This window comes from Micrasema longulum, unplaced genomic scaffold, assembly GCF_059751315.1.
Source record: "Micrasema longulum isolate JH-2025_06_02 unplaced genomic scaffold, ASM5975131v1 h1tg000072l, whole genome shotgun sequence".
NCBI classification, from domain to species: domain Eukaryota; kingdom Metazoa; phylum Arthropoda; class Insecta; order Trichoptera; family Brachycentridae; genus Micrasema; species Micrasema longulum.
Window position 1 is genome coordinate 299,425 of NW_028277279.1, and position 20,021 is coordinate 319,445.

Here is a 20,021-nt window from a genome sequence, read left to right on the forward strand (position 1 = left end):
TGTAATAAAAATATAACAAAACAACATTATATTGGAATGAGGGTGGACATGTGTGTAAATATTATTGCACAAGTGTCAAAAATATAAATATATATAAAATATTAAGAGTTTCAGATAAAATAAAATAAAATAAAATAAAATAAAATAAAATAAAATAAAATAAAATAAAATAAAATAAAATAAAATAAAATAAAATAAAATAAAATAAAATAAAATAAAATAAAATAAAATAAAATAAAATAAAATAAAATAAAATAAAATAAAATAAAATAAAATAAAATAAAATAAAATAAAATAAAATAAAATAAAATAAAATAAAATAAAATAAAATAAAATAAAATAAAATAAAATAAAATAAAATAAAATAAAATAAAATAAAATAAAATAAAATAAAATAAAATAAAATAAAATAAAATAAAATAAAATAAAATAAAATAAAATAAAATAAAATAAAATAAAATAAAATTAAATTAAATTAAATTAAATTAAATTAAATATGACCTTATTATTGAAACTTAGTATAAGACAAAAAAGTATGTTTTAATACGCGCATTTTAAATGTTATTTTTTTACAATCAAATTAATCAATTCTCGTGTATTTTGTATGTAAATACGCGAGATAATACGGCCGCGAGAGCGTTTGGAAAACCAGCCCAGCGGTCTGATTCTGAGTCCGTGCTATCGCAAGTTAACGCTGAAATTAACACGGCCGCGCTTTACTTCGAACGTAAATTCAAATCCGTATTATGTTAACACGGGCTTTCGTTAAATTATCGCGAACTTGGAATTAAACTGCAGGGGTCGTATTCTGAACCCAAAAACAAAGCGATCCTTTCGAGCGCAATTCCGTTCAGAATACCAGCCCAGGTGCGATATAGTTATTTATCAAAACATTAATAAACTGTTACCTCTAAAGATATTTTGCCCCTTGTATTCTGGGACAAATGCCCGGTTGTAGTGTCCATTACAAACATACACATAGTCGAACTTCTGTGCTAAGGTCCTTCCTCCCCTCAAGTCTCGATACCCCACCTCCCAACCCTCGTCTATCACCTTCACTGACGTCACTAAGTGGCGATACTGCAAGCAAACACAATAATTACTATCTTAATATTGTTAATATGACTTTAATCATAGAAAATAATGAAATAAATATATTAAAAGAAACATTGTTTTTCTTTTCCACGAAGTTTTTTAATTAATGAGGAAGTTCAGTGCAACGGGAAATACGTATACAAAAATAATTATACAAAAAGGTTTTCTTATGCGAGGTTAAAATTACAGCATTTAATTGTATGGCGAAGTTTCTCAAAAAGTACGCAAAACTTAATAAAAATGATTTGTATTAAAAAGAACCACTTTGACCAACGTCACAAGTTCTTCAAAATCGACCAATGGCAGACTATAGTGTTACATTTTCGGTAACCGAGAAGCCAACCCATGAATCAGGAAAACTTATTGAAAAAAACTTGAGACGTCACAGGTGGAGTAATTTCAAAATCATATACCTTTAAAAAATCACAGCGCTGATACCTAATACGGTACATAAAAAAACTTCATAGTTTGATAGTCTATTGTTAAATAAAAAACATTTAAAAAATACTGAACTTATCTTATGATGACATTGTCACACTAACTTGACTAAAACTAAGTTCTCCAAGAATTAGTTCTCTCTAAGAATCAGTTCACATTGGTATCAGCTACTAATAACACGTGTCCTATCAGCACATCGCTTTTATATTTTTGTGCAACTACTAATATCGTAAAGGTGGGAATAGCATGTTAGCGTAAATAGTATTGCAGATTAATGAGGATACAAAAATTGATAAAATCAAAATAGAGAAAGTTGTCAGACATGGGGACACAATATCTCCAAAGCTCTTTACACTAGCCTTGAAGGGTGTATTTAAAACCTTCAATTGTAAAAACAAGGGTGTAAAGATCGATGGCATGTACTTGAGTCACTCCAGATTTGCAGATTCGCAGATTCGCAGATTCGCAGATTACATAGTAGTCATAAGTAAAGACATGGATGAACTAAGCGAAATGATTATGGAACGGCATAAGGCTTCAAAAAGGATTGGTTTGGAAATTAGTATTCATAAAACAAAGATTATTAGTCCAACAAAGAGAGACATTTTCGTTAACAATAATAAAATCAATGTGGTTGATGAATACATATATTTAGAACACACAGTCAAACTTGGTAAAGATAACCGGACAGCGGAGTTGCTAAGAAGAATATGGCTAAGTTGGGCTGCTTTCGGCAAACTAAAATATATTTTTGAAAATAGTCCCAGTATGCTTAAAAAAACAAGTCTATGAATCATGTTTATTGCCGGTGACGATATTCGGACTAGAAACCATGTCTGTAACACAGAAAAGTAGCCAGAAATTAAAATGCACGCAACGATCTATGGAAAGACAAATGCCCGCTTTATGTCTAAGAGAAAGAATAAGAAACGAATAAATAAGGCGCCGAACCGGATTCGTGGATATCATGAACCGTGCAGCAAAATTAAAATGGCAGTGGGTAAGGCATTTGGCGAGGCAAAACGATGGCAGGTGGTCACCCAGAATAATAAAGTGGAGACCATGGGCAAACAAAAGAAGTTTTGGAAGGTCACAGAAAAGGGGCATTGCCTCGATAGCCGGTAAAACAAGGATTATGAAAGCGGGTTATGGGAAGGAATGGAGACGTTTGGAAAAGGTCTTTATCTAGCAGTCAAGAAAATAGGGCTGAAGAAGAAGAGGAAAAAAAGTAAATAGTATCCTGACGAAGATACGGGTACGTTTCAAAACCGATAGACATTATTAAGTCGCCAAGAAGTTAATTTAAATGTTAGACCACAAAATTAATACTTTAAATATTAATAATAAAACCAAGTTCTTTAGTTCTTTATAATAAGGTAGAAAATAGCCTTAATTATGAGCTTCTTCGCCAGTTGGAAATAACAGAAAAAACTATGTTGATATTTGATGTGTATTTATTACAAGCTAAAAATAATACATGATAATGTGGCACTGAACCGAACTGAATTATGTTACTACGTCCTGTAGTTCTTTTATAGGTCGTGTACTTTTTTCTTGCCGTCTCTATTACGGGGATGAAATTAATTTACTCCAGGGGTGCTATTCTGAATCTCTGTGTGTAAATAAAATAAATAAAAGAGACAAACCTTCACATGTTTCGCCAGGTCGAAGTGTTTCGCATAGTCATGAAGATAGGTTAAATACTCTTCATCGCTCATAAATGTTCTATAGGACTCAGGAATGGGAAAGTCAGAAAACGCCATTATTTCTTTAGGAAGATTAGTCCTGAAATTATGAATAATAAATCAATTTTACAGACAGACAGAGATTGAATAGTGTCTTTTTTCGACGGGTAAATGTGTGTTCTTGGATATTTTGGTCAAATCGACGTAACAACATGAACAGAAATAGTGGAGAAATTAGTTGTGTGGGCAGGGATAGAAAAATCTCGATCCTGTTGGGGTCCAACGAGATGCACTGACTTGGTGACAACGGTGACTGGCGTACATAAATATCTCCAGAAAACCAGTAAAAGCGGGTGGAGGAGGATCCTGGCGACCTTCTTACCTCAATAAAAATATAAAACAAGAAATCTGAAATAAAATTTACTTTAACATTCTGAAAACCATAGTACTCATTATGTTTTCTCTCGGCCTTGCCTAGAATTCTTAGGTCTGCCAACAAATATCTAAATTATGACAACAATTTGTGTTGTTTAATGAGATCACTGAATCAAATTTAACTGTCACCATTTCATTTATTTATTTTTTATTTACATTGAGAACATAACAAAATATCGACCACCAATCAGTTGAAAAAAAATTAACACTTAAAAAAATTATCCCTTCTCCTCGTTCTCTCTCATTCTTTCATTCCCACCAGTCCAATTTCGTTACCTCACTTCCTTAATGTAACATATTGTTTTGATTCCGATCAATTCAAAACACTAAGCGGAGTACCTCAGGGCTCAATCCAGGACCAATTTTATTTTCTTATTTATTAATGATATAACAAGCACGGCGTTGAATTTCTCATGTTGTCTGATGACATCAAGATATTTATAATCATTTTTACTATGTATAATTGTTATGTTTTTCAAACAAACCTAAATAAATTGTTTGAATGGTGTTGTAACAACTTATTGCACTTAAATATTGGCAAATGTAAATCCATAACTTTTTGCAAGAAAAAAATATCATATCTTATTTGAGTAGGTATATTATAAATTAACATGTTTTACAAAGAGTATCTGAAATCAAGGATCTAGATATTAAATTTGATCAAATACAGTCATTTTCACACAATTTTAATAAGGTTGTGAATAGAGCAATGAAATCAGTAGGATATATTTTAAGAACGGTCAAATATTTTAAATCAATATTATCTTTCAAGACTTTGTATGTTTTACTTGTAAAAATCCTACTTGATGACAATTCAAGTATCTGGTGCCTATTTAATGGAGTTTATTCATTAAACTTTGAGAGTGCAGAGGAAGTTTTTACGCTTTCTTAATTATAAGCTGTCTATTCTTTTTTAATTTTTAAGCTATGACTTATTAATAAATACAGTTGATTTGGAATGTTTATCCAGAAGAAGGAAATTGAGGGATTTAATGTTTCTCTTGGAGATAGTAAATGATATGTTGGACTCTCCTGACTTGCTTAATATGATTCAATTCCGAATGCCTGTTATGACTACTAGACATAATGTGCCATTTTAATTTCAAATTTCTGCCACAAATTATGCTGTCAATTCACCTACTCCAAGATTGCATAGTCTAGGGAACCAGATCAGTTGTATTAACATTTTTCACACTAGCCAAATCAAGTTTAAACTTGCTATTAAAAATGTACAAATACGTATTACTAGATTTTTCCATTTTTTTTCAAGTATTTTAAATGGGTTTATTATTATTATTTTAATTTTTGTGAACCCCTGAGGTGTTAGAAAAAGGTTTGTATAATATAAAGACATTGCAATAGTACTGATTTACCAAGGCTGATATTTTTTATGACAATGTATGTAAATTTAGGTCAAAAATCCCATTTATTTTCCTTTACATTTGTTAAATTTAACATAATTTAAATTATTGTATTAAGTGTAAACATTTTTTTTGGTGTGTGCATGAGTTTCTTACACTAATATACAAAGAAATTGGCAATATATGTGTACATACTGTTTATTTACCTAATAAAATAAATAAATAAATAGAAACAACAATAAATTAAATTTACAACATAAAAGAGGAATCAACAATATTTTGAGTTTGTCTACACAAGGACTGGATTCAAATCCCTGGAAAGCTGTTAATATTAACATATTACAACAGAGATTAAGAACATTTTAGAGATGGTAATAATGAAGTCTAGGCTGATAAGTCCAGGACTGATGACCTATCATTGGCTGGTTTAAGTTGCCACTTTACACTGTGTAACATTCACTATTCTGCCCATTATTAAACATCTAAATTACTTCATTTTTTTCATATGTTGATGTTTGTGAAGTTAAAGAGCTGAAATCTTTATTTATGCGGGTGAGATTCATATAATTGAATTATTTCACCTACATTCTAGGCAACGCCTGAACATATTTTTTTTACGATTTCTTTACTTCTTCATGGACCAGGTGGATTTGTCAACAATATTTAGAGTTTTCTTTTAGATTTAGATAATTTTTTATTTTATGTTTGAGAATATATTTTGACTTACTGTGGTGTTTTTTGAGAAAACCTGAAATGGGCCAAATGTTGTTTGTTATGTTGTTTATATTTATTGTTATAAATGTAGCTGTTGGTTATCCGAATAAGAAAAAAAACCACTTTGAAAAATAAGAAACAAATATATTATTATATTCTTCTCTCATTCCATATTAAATTCCACTATATATATACTTAACAGTTTAAAGAACTTCCCAGACGTTTCCTGAATTTTTTTAGTGTGTGAGTGTGCATGAGTGTCCTACATAAGTGTAAGATTTACAAAAAAAAATACAATATTTGTGTGCATACTCTTTGTTTACCCAATAAAATTTTAAAAAATAAAAACGTATCAACAAATTAAAAATTTATGATTTTGGCTATTTCGAATTTACTGCGTTATCTTTATTTTTATTTACCGAAATATGTTAAGGATAATGTGACGCATAGTATTACAATGTAGTAAAATATATTAGAATATTTTTTTTAATGTGTAATATGTAAAAATATATTTATTTGGTGTGATTTTATAGTTTTGTGATAGAACACTTATGTTTTATGTATATCATAATATGTTAATTTTTATAAAAGGTTTTTGTGCCGTGTGCATTAATAAAATAAATATTGAGTTAAATTAAAATTAAATTATAAAAAAATAAAATTAAAATAAAAACATAAACATAAAGTTAAAAAAAAAAAAATATGGTTTTGCTTTATTCTTTTAAGTTTCTTTTCTCTGTTACTACTACTACTACCATCACGCCATTTCCCCGTAAGGGTAGGCAGAGAGAATGGACCGCCACACAACTCTATCCTGGCATACATTCCTAGCTTCTTCCAAATTCATACATCTTATCATACATGCCCTTCGGTTCTGTCTGTTTATCTGATCATGCCACGTCTTCCCTGGTCGTCCTCGTATCATGTTGCCGTTCATTTTCGCCAAATACACTTGTTTTACCATTCTTTCGTCGTCCATTCGTTCTACGTGACCAAACCATCTCAGAGATCCTTTCTTCTTGACTCAGATTTACACTCTCGCCTGATTTAACATTGATTTCCCACACATTCGTCTATGAGATTGCATTTTAACCGCGTTCACTCGGCTTTCCTCCTTCCTCAGCCAGTTCCATGTTTCACTTCCATACATAAGTGTTGGGACTAAAACTCCGTTGTGCACAGCCAGTTTAGCTTTTCTCTGTTCTCACTACAAATCACCACAAATAATGGTCTAAGTTCAAATGACTGAGGAAAGAAAATGAATTTACCTGAGATTTTTGTACATGCTTGTCATCGAAGGAAGTTCGAATTCTCCGTCTCCAGTACCGTCCTTGTAGTTCCAAGTTCCACCAATGTTATCTGTGACTTCGAACACTATTATCGTGGCTTCTGGGAACTCCTTCTTCAAGAAGTGGGTGGAAACCATCCCGGCAACTCCGGATCCAATTATGGCAACCCTCATTCTGGCTTTGGCTGAAAAACCACATTTAAATTACTTATTTATTTTGATAAAAACGTGGGTGGATTCATTAATTATACTCATAGAACTCATTATGAGACACGTTACAATAACAAAAAATGGCAAATGACACAAAACATTTGTTTCATAAATAGTTACAAATTAATATTACGCATATTCAGTTGGAATGAACCGCTGAGGACAGGAATTAATTAAGAAGGAGATTAACAGATTACAACAGAGATGAAGAACTTTTTAGAGAAATAAATATAGAAGTACAGGCATCTACAGGGCTTATGATCTGTCATTGGCTAGTTTAAGTGGCCACTTTACACGCGGTGTAACATTTACCATTCTGCCCATATTTGAACATCTATATTCCTTTAATTCTTCCATCTGTTGATGTTTGTGAAATTAAAAAGCTGAAACCTTTATTTATGTGGGTAAGCTTCATGTGATTGAATTATTTTACCATCATACTAGGCAACGCCAGAAATTTTTGTTTTTCAATTTCTATACTTCTTTATGGACCAGGTGAATTTATCAGTCCAGTCCAGAGTTTAATCCAGTCCTTGTCTATAAAAATTTGGACAAACTCAAAATATTGTGTAAGAATGGTATGACGTATATTTCACGTCACGCGTCGTTCAAATATTCTTTTCATTTGTCCTATCCTAATTTTCTTCTGACAAATTTGATTTCTCTTTTGAAATACTGTTTGTTATTACTGTTATTACTCTAGAATAGAGGTTGGATGAAGCTTCAACATGTGTTATCTGTTCAAAAAATCAAGTTAAATATCTTCCATCGAGAGAAACCCACAAAACTATCAGACCACATCCTGACACATATTACTAATCAATTATCACCATGACGAATATTTGCGTAATAAGATCTGATAATTGCTAACTATGTAAACATATTGTCGAAATGAGCAAATTATCCGTATTTGAAAATACCACAGGACTACAAATAGATACAATTAATTAGTCACTAGTTTGTTTCAACAAACAGTAATTATTACTTAATACAAATAATATTTTTGTGCTCAAAACCTTAAAAAATATAATTAATGTTCGTTATCAGTATTGTAGTTGTTAGCACGTGTACATACTATTTAGAAGGTACCGTGTTTATCAAATCCCGATATGATTTAATAAATGTCGCTGTGCAAAAATCAACAACAACAACAACAAACTATCACGCCGTTTCCCCGTAGGATTGGGCAGAGAGGATAGAACGCCATAACACTCTATCTTGGCATACAGACCTCGCTTCCTCTACATTCATACATCTTCTCATGCACGCACGCCGATTATTCCTACTTTTGACATGTCCATCTTCAAGTATTTGATGGACTTGATCGTGCCATGTCTTTCTCGGTCTTCCTCGTTTTCTGCATCCATCAACATTTGCATCGTAGATCCCTTTATTCGTTCTTTCGCTGTCCATTCGCTCTACATGTCCAAACCAACGCAGCACCCCTTTCTTAATTCTGTCAATAATGCATGTCTCAGCCTTACACACTTCACGGATCTCGACATTTGTGCACCTATCATACATCGTTTTACCACACATTTGCCTGAGGGATCGCATTTCGACAGCATCCAACCTACTTTCATCATTATTTTTCCAATTCCATACTTCGCTCCCATGCATTAGAGTTGGAACTAGAACTCCGTTGTGAACTGCTAGTTTAGCCTCCTGCGATAAACATTTGTTTGCCAAAGTAGATTTTAGTGCACCGTTCACCCTGTTCCCGGCACTCACCCTCCTTTCAATATCTTTATCGGCCTTTCCGTCCCTAGTAAATATACTTCCCAGGTACACAAATTCTTCTACCTGATTCAGAATATTTCCGTTCACGCTGATCTCACATTTAGTTATATTTTCATCCCTTTCAAAAACCATCACTTTCTATTTATTAACATTCATAAGCAAATCGCTTTTCTTGCATACCTCGTAGACTTTTGTTACCAAGAATTGAAGGTCTTCTTTGCTGCTAGCAAAATCATAGAAGTTTAATTTATGTAGGTACTACATACTAATAAAATTTCAGGTATTCTGAATTACCCATGACCAGGTGTAAATCAAACTTGAAAAGAAAAATGACCGCACATATAAATAGTGTAGCGAATATTTTTTTAAAAAATATATCTAGATTAAGAAACGATTACTTTATATAATTGAACTCGTTATGTAGAAAGCAGCCAGTCTACAATTTTAAAAAAATGAGATATTAATGTTGTCGGGTGCAGTAAGGTCAATTCTATGTTCTTCCCAAAACAGCAAGACCACTTTTATTTTTTTTTAAAAACTGTATTAATCAACTTCTGAAAATGGTGTAGATCACAAAAACGGCATTTCTTAATTTGCAGAAAACACCCACTGCACTACAAAAATTTGACGGTACTTAAAAAATCATTAAAACTGGTCAAATACATATTTAATTAGATTCTTGTTAGTAATATTTAAAAAAAACTATTGTTTTCATTAGTTAAAGTCAGAAACATTACATTTTGTGTGTAAATTTGATTATTCATCTTTCCACAAAGGTGGTATTATCTCAGTTTCACTTTTCTATGGCTGGCTGCTTGCTGCATCTCTCTCTCTCTCTCTCTCTCTCTCTGATGGCGCTACAGCCCATATCGAGCTTTGGCCTCCTTTGGCTTTCTGCATAGCTCCATTTAATTGATACACATATTATTTATATTCTTATGTATGAAATTACTTTATAATAGTTTTTTATTGTACTCCTTACTATATTATTGTGTTTAAGTAACATTGTGTATTCTTAGCACATATATATACTTTATATTAATTTATATAATAATGATTATTTAGTTCTTACAATTGATTAGCTATGCATTTATAATTAAGTAGTTTTAGTTTTTTTCTGTTATTGTTATTTTAGTATAGAACTACTTATACTTCAAAATATGAAGAATCTCCATCTTAGAACAGGCTGAGCCATGTTAGATGGAGACTATCCTAATCAGAGGACGCTCCGTATTCATTTTGTCATTCCCTACTTTTATATAGATTCACAGGTATTAAATTAATATGTACTTATTTAGGCAATAAATTTATAAATAAAAAATAAAAAATATCCACCAAACCAAATTTATTATGCAGATTAGTACTTAGGTACTGATAGGGTTGGATGGAAGGGGTGAGCCAGGGTGGGTTTCCTATTTATAGGTAATATTTGTCATCATTATATCCTTATTCGAACCAAGTGATACATACGGCCCTGCATTGGATGTTTTAAGGTGATTAGTCGTACGGTTCAAGTGACAGTCCAAGGACAGTGAAATATTACACGTTAAAAACACATTTAAAACAATTATCTCATGTCTACCTTTATCAAATCAAATCACCTTTCAAACTAATATTTTACGTCTACCCTGGCAGGACTCGAACCCGGGACCTCAAGCATGGTAGGCGAAACTGCCAGCCAATAAACGGAGCAGACATATCACCACTTAATATCCGCTTCGGGATTTTTACCCGAGAGTATCCATAGAGTCGAGAACATTCGTCCAAGACGCTGGTTATATTCCACATGCAGAACTGTATTCTTTGTCCGCCTGGACACTAGGAAAACATTCTTTGACAATTTCGTACCCACAAGGGCCCGTATTACAATGAAAATTTAAAAGAGTTTTTGTTATATCAGAGTTATACTTAGTACAAGTCCTAATGATTAGGTAATATAACCTTACAATCCTGGTAGTATTTTGAGTATGTCGAAATATTTGTAGACAAGACTAGTCCCGCCTTTTCTAGAAACAAATTACCTTCTCCGCAACGTTTTCCCTCTTTTTTGCAATAAATCAATGCCAGAAGTTAACTCTTAACGTGGTAATTTATTTTCTGTTGTGTAAGTAAAATTAAGTTTTCCGTTTGAAAAATTCAATATGCATACAAAAATTAATTTAAAACACGCTCCATTAAAGGTTACCGACAAGATACATTAAAAAATGACAGAGCTATCTTCAATTGTCTATAAAGTAAACTCAAATTTTCAGTGCAAAAATGTGAATTCATGGAAGAAAATTTAAAATATCGTCTTCCAAAACCTGTACATAATCTAATTTTCTGTATATATATTTTAAAGAGCTTGTTGATATACACCTGGTCCATGAAGAAGTACAGAAATGGAAACAAATAAAACTTTCAGGCGTTGAGTAGTACGTAGGTGAAATGATTCAATTAGATGAATCCTACCCGCATAAATTAACGTTTCAGCTCTTTAACTTCAACAAACATCAACAGATGAAAGAACTGAAGGAATATATATGTTTACATATGGGCAGAATGGTGAACGCTACACAGTGTGTAAAGTGGCCACATAAACCAGCCAATGACAGGTCATAAGTCCTGTAGATGCCTAGACTTCTATATCACCTTCTCTAAAATGTTCTTCATCTTTGTTGCCATATGTTAATAATTTGTTAATTATATTATTTTTCTTGCTAAAAAATGACATTATTTTCACTGTAAAAGTGACTTAGCGAGTTTAAGAGGTAAACAAATTACAGCAGGGATGGAGAATACCTTAAATAGGGAAATATGGAAGTCTAGGCATTTACAGGGCTATTTATCAATATTCTCTGTCCTCACAATTTATATAAACCGAAACACAAAAGTAATAATGTATACGAACATATTTTATTTGGACAATAATGAGGAACAAAAATGTTTTCTTGCGCGCGGTAAAAATTAAAGCATTTTTAATTGTACTGCAAAGTTTCTTGAAAATGTACGAAAAAAATAATAAAAACTATTTTAATAAAAACGCACTGCTTTGATTGACGTCACTGGTTCATATGAACCAAACAATGATGTGAAGGATATCCGGTTAGCTTACCGTAAACGGGCCAATGGGAAGAACTAACAGTGAACAACCTCTGACGTCACAAGCGGAGTTATTTCAGATTACAAAACTTTAAAAATCATAGCGCTGATAATACGATATGTAAAAAAAAAAAATTTTTTTGGCTTAGTTTAATAGTCTATTAACAAATAAAAAAATAAAAAAAGACACTGAGCTTCCTCATTGATATCAAACTTTCGATTGTATTCATTTCAAAGTATATTTTCAAATCTAGCAATAGCTTGTCGGGTTCAGCTCGTTTTAAGAATAAAAGTAGAATTTAATCCAAACAAATTTTTGTATTTTGGATACCTTACCAATTATTAAAACAGATTTTTTTCAACTCACTGACTCTTTCACAATAAATATTTTAACGGCTCGTTGTACTACGGGCCCTGGATATATTTCGATAGTATAATACACTAAGCACTTACTATTATTTGACAATTCGCAACACGAGTTAGACGCACGAATTAGACGAACGAAGACTGGATTAACTAGTAAATGGATATAAAGTTTTATAGATACATTTGAGGATAATGTCTGAGTTAAAAAGTCTGACCACGTGACGTTAGCGCGGTTCTCAACATGTTGATAAGTGACACCGAAGAACTGAAAATAAAAATTTACCCATGAATCGCTTTTCACTTCGTAAGTCTTCTAGAACATCAATAGAAATCAACATATTACATTTAAGAGAAGGGAAAGGGGATGTCAAAGCATTTTTTACACGTCTTCGCGAGTCAGCTTCGCTTCCAACTACAAACGATCGACCATCCCGCCTCTCATGCGCTAGGTTCAGGCCAGACAAAACTTTAGTGACAAATACTTTTATTTGTCATTGCCTGTAGCTCAATCACAAATAACTATCGACATGCTTTAGGGATCATGTTAGGAGTGTTAGGATTGTTAGGATTTTGCCAGTAGCGTCTTGATAATTTGATGTTCCTCTATGATTTGGTATAGATTCCAGTGTATAGAAGCGATTATGCACAGCTTACCATTATATTTGACTAACCATAATAATGTTTTATTGTAACTTTATTTACAGAAAAACAAATATAAAATTAATTTATTTTAAATCATTTCCACCGTTTGTATTTCCATCCTAATATAAATATAAATTTTAACAAAGCGCGCCCAGCGCCAGCGGTGAGCCAAGAAACTAGCCGATTATTCCAGCTTATTTTTTCATAGAAATAAGCATACTATATTTTGAATGTATCAACCCCAGTGCGGGTTTTTTCTCCTAGATTAAACTTGCGGATTACACAAATTATTTGAAGATTCTTGATTTGGAAAACAGTATTTCAAATCTATATTTCAACTGTCTAAAAAAGTGCATTTTATCGACATCAAGTGACTTTTATTAGTACTTTTTCGCTGCTGGTAAACCACATGAAAACACGGGACCGGGACACAACGCGTGGTTATTATAATCACGTGTTTACACGGCGCCGGGATACAAAGCACAGAAAAAGGAGTGAGGCCCTGTATCTGTGCGAACATTGCGATGCGCAATGTGGCTCTCCATAAAGGCCAATGTTGGCAAAACCATCATACAAAAATGACTTATTTAATTATTTCAAATAAATCTGAGAAGTTTCAATTGATGTAACCCAGTATTTTCATAATTATAACACTTTTGAGAAACCCTTTAAAAGTATGAAATTTTACAAAAATGGGCCGGGCACAGGGAAAATTCTATGTGTATTTGGCCGGTACTCAAGGTGTTGAAGGAATCGTATTTTTTAATTTTAAAAAGATTCGCCTCTTTCTCCTTAAAGCGTTTACATAATATTGATGTGATGTTGGGGAGCGCTAGGTTATTATAATCTACTATTTACATATGTACATAAATGAGCTGCAATAACAAGTAGGTAATGGGACATAAATATCAGAATTTCACACACGTTGTTGCGTGCGTTAGTCGTTTGTTAGTCAACAGGTACTGGAATTCCCCTTATTGGCTAATATCAAAAACAAATCTTGTTGAATCTAAGAAACGCCGACGCCGCGCGCCGCGCCGTTACGACTATAATATCGTCATAATCGTATAACAACGACGTATGTGGTTTTCTTCAACTTTAAATGAGACCGGTTTTAATATTTTTTGACACTTTACGTCACAACTTAATTAGTACAAAAGCATGTCCTTCGATACTTGGCTTGGTAAAATACATTTTTTTTTCAAATCTGGAATAAAAATCCCTTATAAAACAGCAATATTTTGATTATGTCCAAATTTTTGTAGACAAGGACTGGATTCAACTCCCTGGAGAGCTGTTGCATATTACAACAAATTTAAAGATCATTTTGGAGAAGGTAATATGTCTAGACTTCTATATTACTTCTATTAATAATAAAGTAGACTCTTTTAACCTACTCTCCAAAATTAATCTTAATGTCCTCTTTCGCGTGACAAGAAATAAGTATTTATTTCATCTGCCAGTCTGTAGCACTAACTATGCACAACATTCTTTCCTCTATCGTTCTTGCTCTAACTATAATGTTTTTTTTCATCTATTGATATATTTAAGACTTATTATTTCTGGCTGCGATACGATCCCACTTACTATTTTATGATGCACCCTCCTGAACACTTACTCTCACACTAATACACATAAACACATATCTATACTTACAAATACACATAAACCCATCCTTTTGTTGTAACACAATTTAATAGTGTGTATGATTTTTATTTAGAAACTTTGCTGGTCTGTCTTTAAACTGTATTTTTTTAATGTTATTATATCACTGTCGACTGTTTGTTTCTTTAAAATAAATAAATAAATTACCCTCTCTAAAATATTCTTCATCTCTGTTGTAATATGTTAATATTGGCAGCTCCCCGCGGAGTTTTTTCTTTATTTTATTATTTATTTTAATTTTTTTTTGTTTTTTTACAACATACATAAGAAGTAAAACAGAGTGTTAAAAAAATAAAGGATAATTACATAGCAATGAAATACATATTAACAGTAAAAATATTAAACAAAAAAATACGAGAAATGTTTATGAATTTTTTGCTCCTATAATAAATAGACAGGTATAATATTTTTGTGTAATATAAGAAAGAGAAAAGAAAATATTCTGTAAAAGATTATAAGGCACTATTTTATTTCATAGTAATTTTTAAAAAAAACATTTTTTTTTTTTTTTAAAAACACAAAAATATTCTTATTATTAAAGGGCAACAAAACATATCATAGAAAAAAATAGTTAATATCTTTAGTTTGAATCCAGAATTGTGCGTGTTTTTTAAAAGAAGGAAAATTTTGAAAGTTTGGGATTTTTCATTAATCGGGTACGTTTATCTACGCATTTAAAGTGACAAATATTTTGTTTCACTTTAATTACGATTTACTTAAAATTTCAATCGTATCGAGGTTGGCACTTTTTTTCTTAAAAGCCTATTAAAAATATGAGAGAGACACAAGTAAATTTTGAAGTCGAATCAAATTCTAACATAACTATTAGTTTTAGAAACAGGTGGCTAGATACAAAAAATAATGTTGCTAGATTCTGCCCTATTAACATATAATAGTATCTAGGCGTAAGAAAGTTGCCACCCGTAAAAAAAAATAGTTGTTATATTTTTTCCATCTGTTTTACTATCTTCCGGAGTGTACGTATCGAGACGTTAAAGGAGCCGGTTTTGTAATCGCTCGGTAGATAAAGACAGACGATCGTTAAGCATAACGTCTTGGTAATTGTCAAAAGTTGTATAAAAATCATGTTCAGGCTAGCATTTTTTGCTTGAATTCTGACTCTCAATCGCTTTGAAGTGAGTACTTTTTATCACAGATTTTTTTTATTAAAATTTAAAATCTGAATGAGAACTATTTTCTATGTTTTAAAATTCATTGGCTTGTTTCGATCATATGATGTCGAGATGACAAGTAGGTTGAGCATACCGAGGTAGATACAGATAGTACAAAAGTTAAGTCTACCGTCTCGATATATACATATGATGATAGCGTTCATTATTGAGGCCCAGAAGTACTTAAACTGCGAACTAAGTAACCCATGCCTTTCGGGGAGGCATTTACGAGAGAGTGACAGAAAAACGATGTTCAAATACCTATTTATCAAAGTTGTCTGGTTCTGAATATCCTCTTAATGAGTCAAAATACATTATAACATACGTAAATGCATGTTAACATCGTATATCGTACCCTAACATTAGTGTATGTCGTGGGTCGGCAACCTTTTGTTGCAAGAAGGCCAAATATGTTATGTGGGGATAGGTAACCTTATGCTGTAGCATTCGTATTGTATGAGAGTGCGAAATATGGTTTTGATTGCGTTAGAATGAGATGGATATATGGTGAACGAACGAACTTGCGAAACGAAATTGTGACAGAATAAGCCTGCAGTGCGGGCCGCACTTGGGCCATATGTTATAACAGTATTCCTAGAATCAGAGGCGGTTCCTTAGTATGTGCATAAGTGCAGTGCTTTTTCAAGTAAAAATACCAGTAAATAAATTAGTAATTGAATAAATATGTTATAGGTACAAAGAAACAAGGATTCGTTCGGGGGCTTAGGGTCATAAGGGCGAAACTATAAAAAATGCTGTTTTGTGTTAAGTACTAATCTGATATACAAACAAAATATCCTGTTAGTGACAAAAAGATGAAACTCATCCGATAAGTAGTTACCTAGATAAATTTGTGTGAAACTACAAATAAAGCGTTTTGTTTAAAGTCAGAAGAATAAAACGCCTTTTACATCATTTTGTTAATTTACTAATGTAAGCGCAATTTAGGGTCATATAGACGAAAGCGTAGTTTCATATTTTTGTCTCTAAAACATTTTATGCTCTATTAACTGTATTTTTTATTTTCTTTATTTGTTACCCTTAAAAGACAGTATTATTTTTTGAAAACTGTTTTATCATTTATCTCAAAACTGTGTTTTTGTAGTTTCGCCCTTATGACCCTTAACCCCCGCGTTGCAACATTATACTCATAAATATCATAATATTCAATACTAGCACCAAAAGATCTAGCGAGATCGACTCTAGCGGACGATTTTCTCATCTTGTCTACGCTTGCGCAATCTTCCCCGTGCATATTCTGTTTTGCACAATCCTTTCCCCTGAATTAGTATGAAATATACCATATATCCTAAAGTCGCGATTTGAGCGAGATAGACAACGCTTCATACCAATGAATCGTACGTTAGAAGGAGAAGATAATATGCATACTACGGGCATTGCCAACGCATGTGCAGATTTTAAATTTGAAGTTCGTTTGTAACGTTACTTTGAACATGCGTAATGACATGATAAATATATTATGTACGAATTTAGTTGATTTAGTTATCTATAACGTGAGTATAATGTTAGGCGAATTAAGCGTTCCAGGTTCCGATGCGCGGGCTGTCATACTATTACTCGTGCATCACGTCAGACCTATCCTATTGTAATTTTATTATTGAATTTAATATACAAGTTGACAAAATGTAAAGAAATGCACTGCCAATGTTTTCTGTCAGGAGCCGTCAGAGCCTAGAATATTTGTGTACGAGTACTTTTGTTTTAAAAATAAAATTTTCGTTATATATTTATTCGACATTTAATGTAGTTAATAAAATCAATGAGATTTTTGTAATAGCATCTGATTTGGCCCTTTATACATAAGCTTGCATTTTATAAAGTAGAGACGCGTAGTGTTGCGTTTAATGTGAATCTGATCGACAAAAACAACGTTTGCTTTTTCGGTAATTCAGAATTAAAAAAGTTTTCTCGCAAATGTATCTACTATAAAACATTCTAATTTATTAGCTAAGCAAACCTTTTTATCTCCTTGTAGTTTTAAGAAGGTAAACTCCCATAAAAAACTAAGTATCCATTCATCCATCGATAACCATTGCGGAGAGGTTTTCGAAAAGCCCAATTTCACATGTGATCTTTTTGGAATCACTAAAACGTTTCTTCTTCCACTCCTCGACTATGCGGATGTATGTTATCCAGATGCTAATTCTGAATTACTTGATAAGTTAGAACGATTGCAAAATATTTGTATACGTTATATATTTGATCTTCGCAAATTTGACCACATAACCGACTATCGCACGCAACTACCTGGCTCAGTATCAGGCACAGAAGAAACATTCACATTCTATCACTTCTCCACAATATTTTAAATAATCCCACTTCGCCTGTTTATCTGAGAGAGCTCTTCCAACCTCTTTCACAACACGGACTATCTCTTCGTTCTAGTAACGAGAGAACCCTTTTAATACCCTGTCATCGCTCTAATTTTCTTGCCTCCTCTTTCACAGTAGTAGCCGCTCGATTGTGGAATAATCTACCCACTAATGTTAGAGACACCCTTCTTCTTTCCTCCCCATCCCCTCTCCACTCTTCGTAGTATGGTGTTATTTTTTTTTATATATTTTTATTTTGTTAATCTTAGTTTTTAATTTTTGTATAAAATTGTAAGATTCAATATGTCCATGTATTTGTAATTTTCTCAAACTGAACGGTTTGGGTAGGTAGGAAGAAATTGCTTTAAGGCAATATGCTCGCCCTTATATGTATATATTCTTTACCTTTAACTTCCTTCAAAAGTGAAATTTCCGAAAAAATCAAGTTATGATGTTGCGCCTTGAATCTGCAGCCTTTATTATGCAGGTTATGTGCAGTTCTGTATGTAGGGATAATAAATATACACTGTATGGTCAGCTATAGTTGTATTATATATTATAATGTGCAACTGTGTGACCAATATTCAAAAGTAGATATATTTTGAATATTATGTATTACATTTACATTTCTGGTAATGTTATAAGTTTTGTATGATTAGTTATTTTATGTTATGTATAATTTTTATGTGACAACATTAACAATTACAATATTATGTGGAAGCCTTTAATTGGACTTTATGGTATGTATTTATGGTATAATTGTATCTTATAAATTTATAAATGTCTGTTGGCTTTCCTATGAAATAAAATAAAATAAAATAAAGTGTGAAATAAATGAACGTTTTCTAATTCAGTTTTGTTGTCATAATGCATTATTCATTCAGTATTTTGCTAAACAAAATTCACTCCAGATTCTTATATTGCTGGTTTGCGATTCGGAAAATGGTTTCTTTAGTAGATACGTATGCAACTTCGTTGCGTATGATATCGAAAATCTTGCGGGCCGCACCAAGACGCCTCGAGGGCCACTGGTTGCCGACCGCTGGTGTATGCTATCAAGGATGATGATTTTTGTAAATTTCAATAATAACTGCATATTAAATTTAATCGGTCCTCGAATGGGATTCCCAGAGACGTTTTTATAAAGATGGATGTAATATCACGATGACTACTTCAAAACGTGAACTTTAAATACGCACGTGTGTTTTATAGACAAAACATAATTGAAGGACTAAAAAATTATTTTGTATTGTACCTTAGAATTATAAATATTGTACTGTACTTCTTGCCTGTAAGGTAAGGGAGAATCGTCCAAATAAGCGATTATGCACAGCTTACCATTCTTTTTTACTTTCGATAATAATGTTTAGTAGAAACGATTATGGGAAATTAAATAAAATAATTTAACATAAAATAAATAAAACAACATTGTTTTTAACCACTAATTTTTTTTTTTTTTTCTCCACCGACCGGTTTCAAAGCAAACAAGCTTCTTCTTCAAGGTTTACGTAACTAATGAATTGATTCCTATTTCATTTTTATCATGTTCACTAAATACTACATGGGACCCAATAAATTAAGTCGTTTTTTCCTTACACGGGTGGTAATTTGATATCAATATTTTCGAAGTTAGACAGAAGAGGACTAAAATATATATTTTTTATTTGGTTATTAATTATTGTTTTCTTATTATGAATCGCTTTTTTAATTTCTAAGATTTCTAAGTTGTCTAATTTTAATATTTTATTTTCAACATGAAGTACTTTTAGTCCAGTGTCTTTATTAAAGTTATGATT

General features: G+C 32.0%; 1 protein-coding gene across 5 annotated transcripts in view; it reads right to left on the minus strand.

Moving 5' to 3' along the window:
- LOC148284972 (senecionine N-oxygenase-like) overlaps nucleotides 1-20,021 on the minus strand; it is a 48,218-nt gene that overhangs the window by 13,945 nt on the left and 14,252 nt on the right. For 2 of the 5 annotated variants that reach the window (XM_088231977.1, XM_088232014.1), the window contains exons 2-4: nucleotides 6,997-7,201; nucleotides 3,180-3,318; nucleotides 909-1,080 (exon numbers count right to left, since the gene is read on the minus strand). In XM_088231977.1, coding sequence (XP_088088103.1) covers nucleotides 909-1,080; nucleotides 3,180-3,318; nucleotides 6,997-7,190 — 505 coding nt within the window. In that variant the 5' untranslated portion in view covers nucleotides 7,191-7,201. Of the gene's footprint in view, nucleotides 1-908; nucleotides 1,081-3,179; nucleotides 3,319-6,996; nucleotides 7,202-12,383; nucleotides 12,591-20,021 lie in introns of those variants that run through there. The other 3 variants (XM_088231995.1, XM_088231986.1, XM_088232004.1) reach the window with 3 other exon arrangements.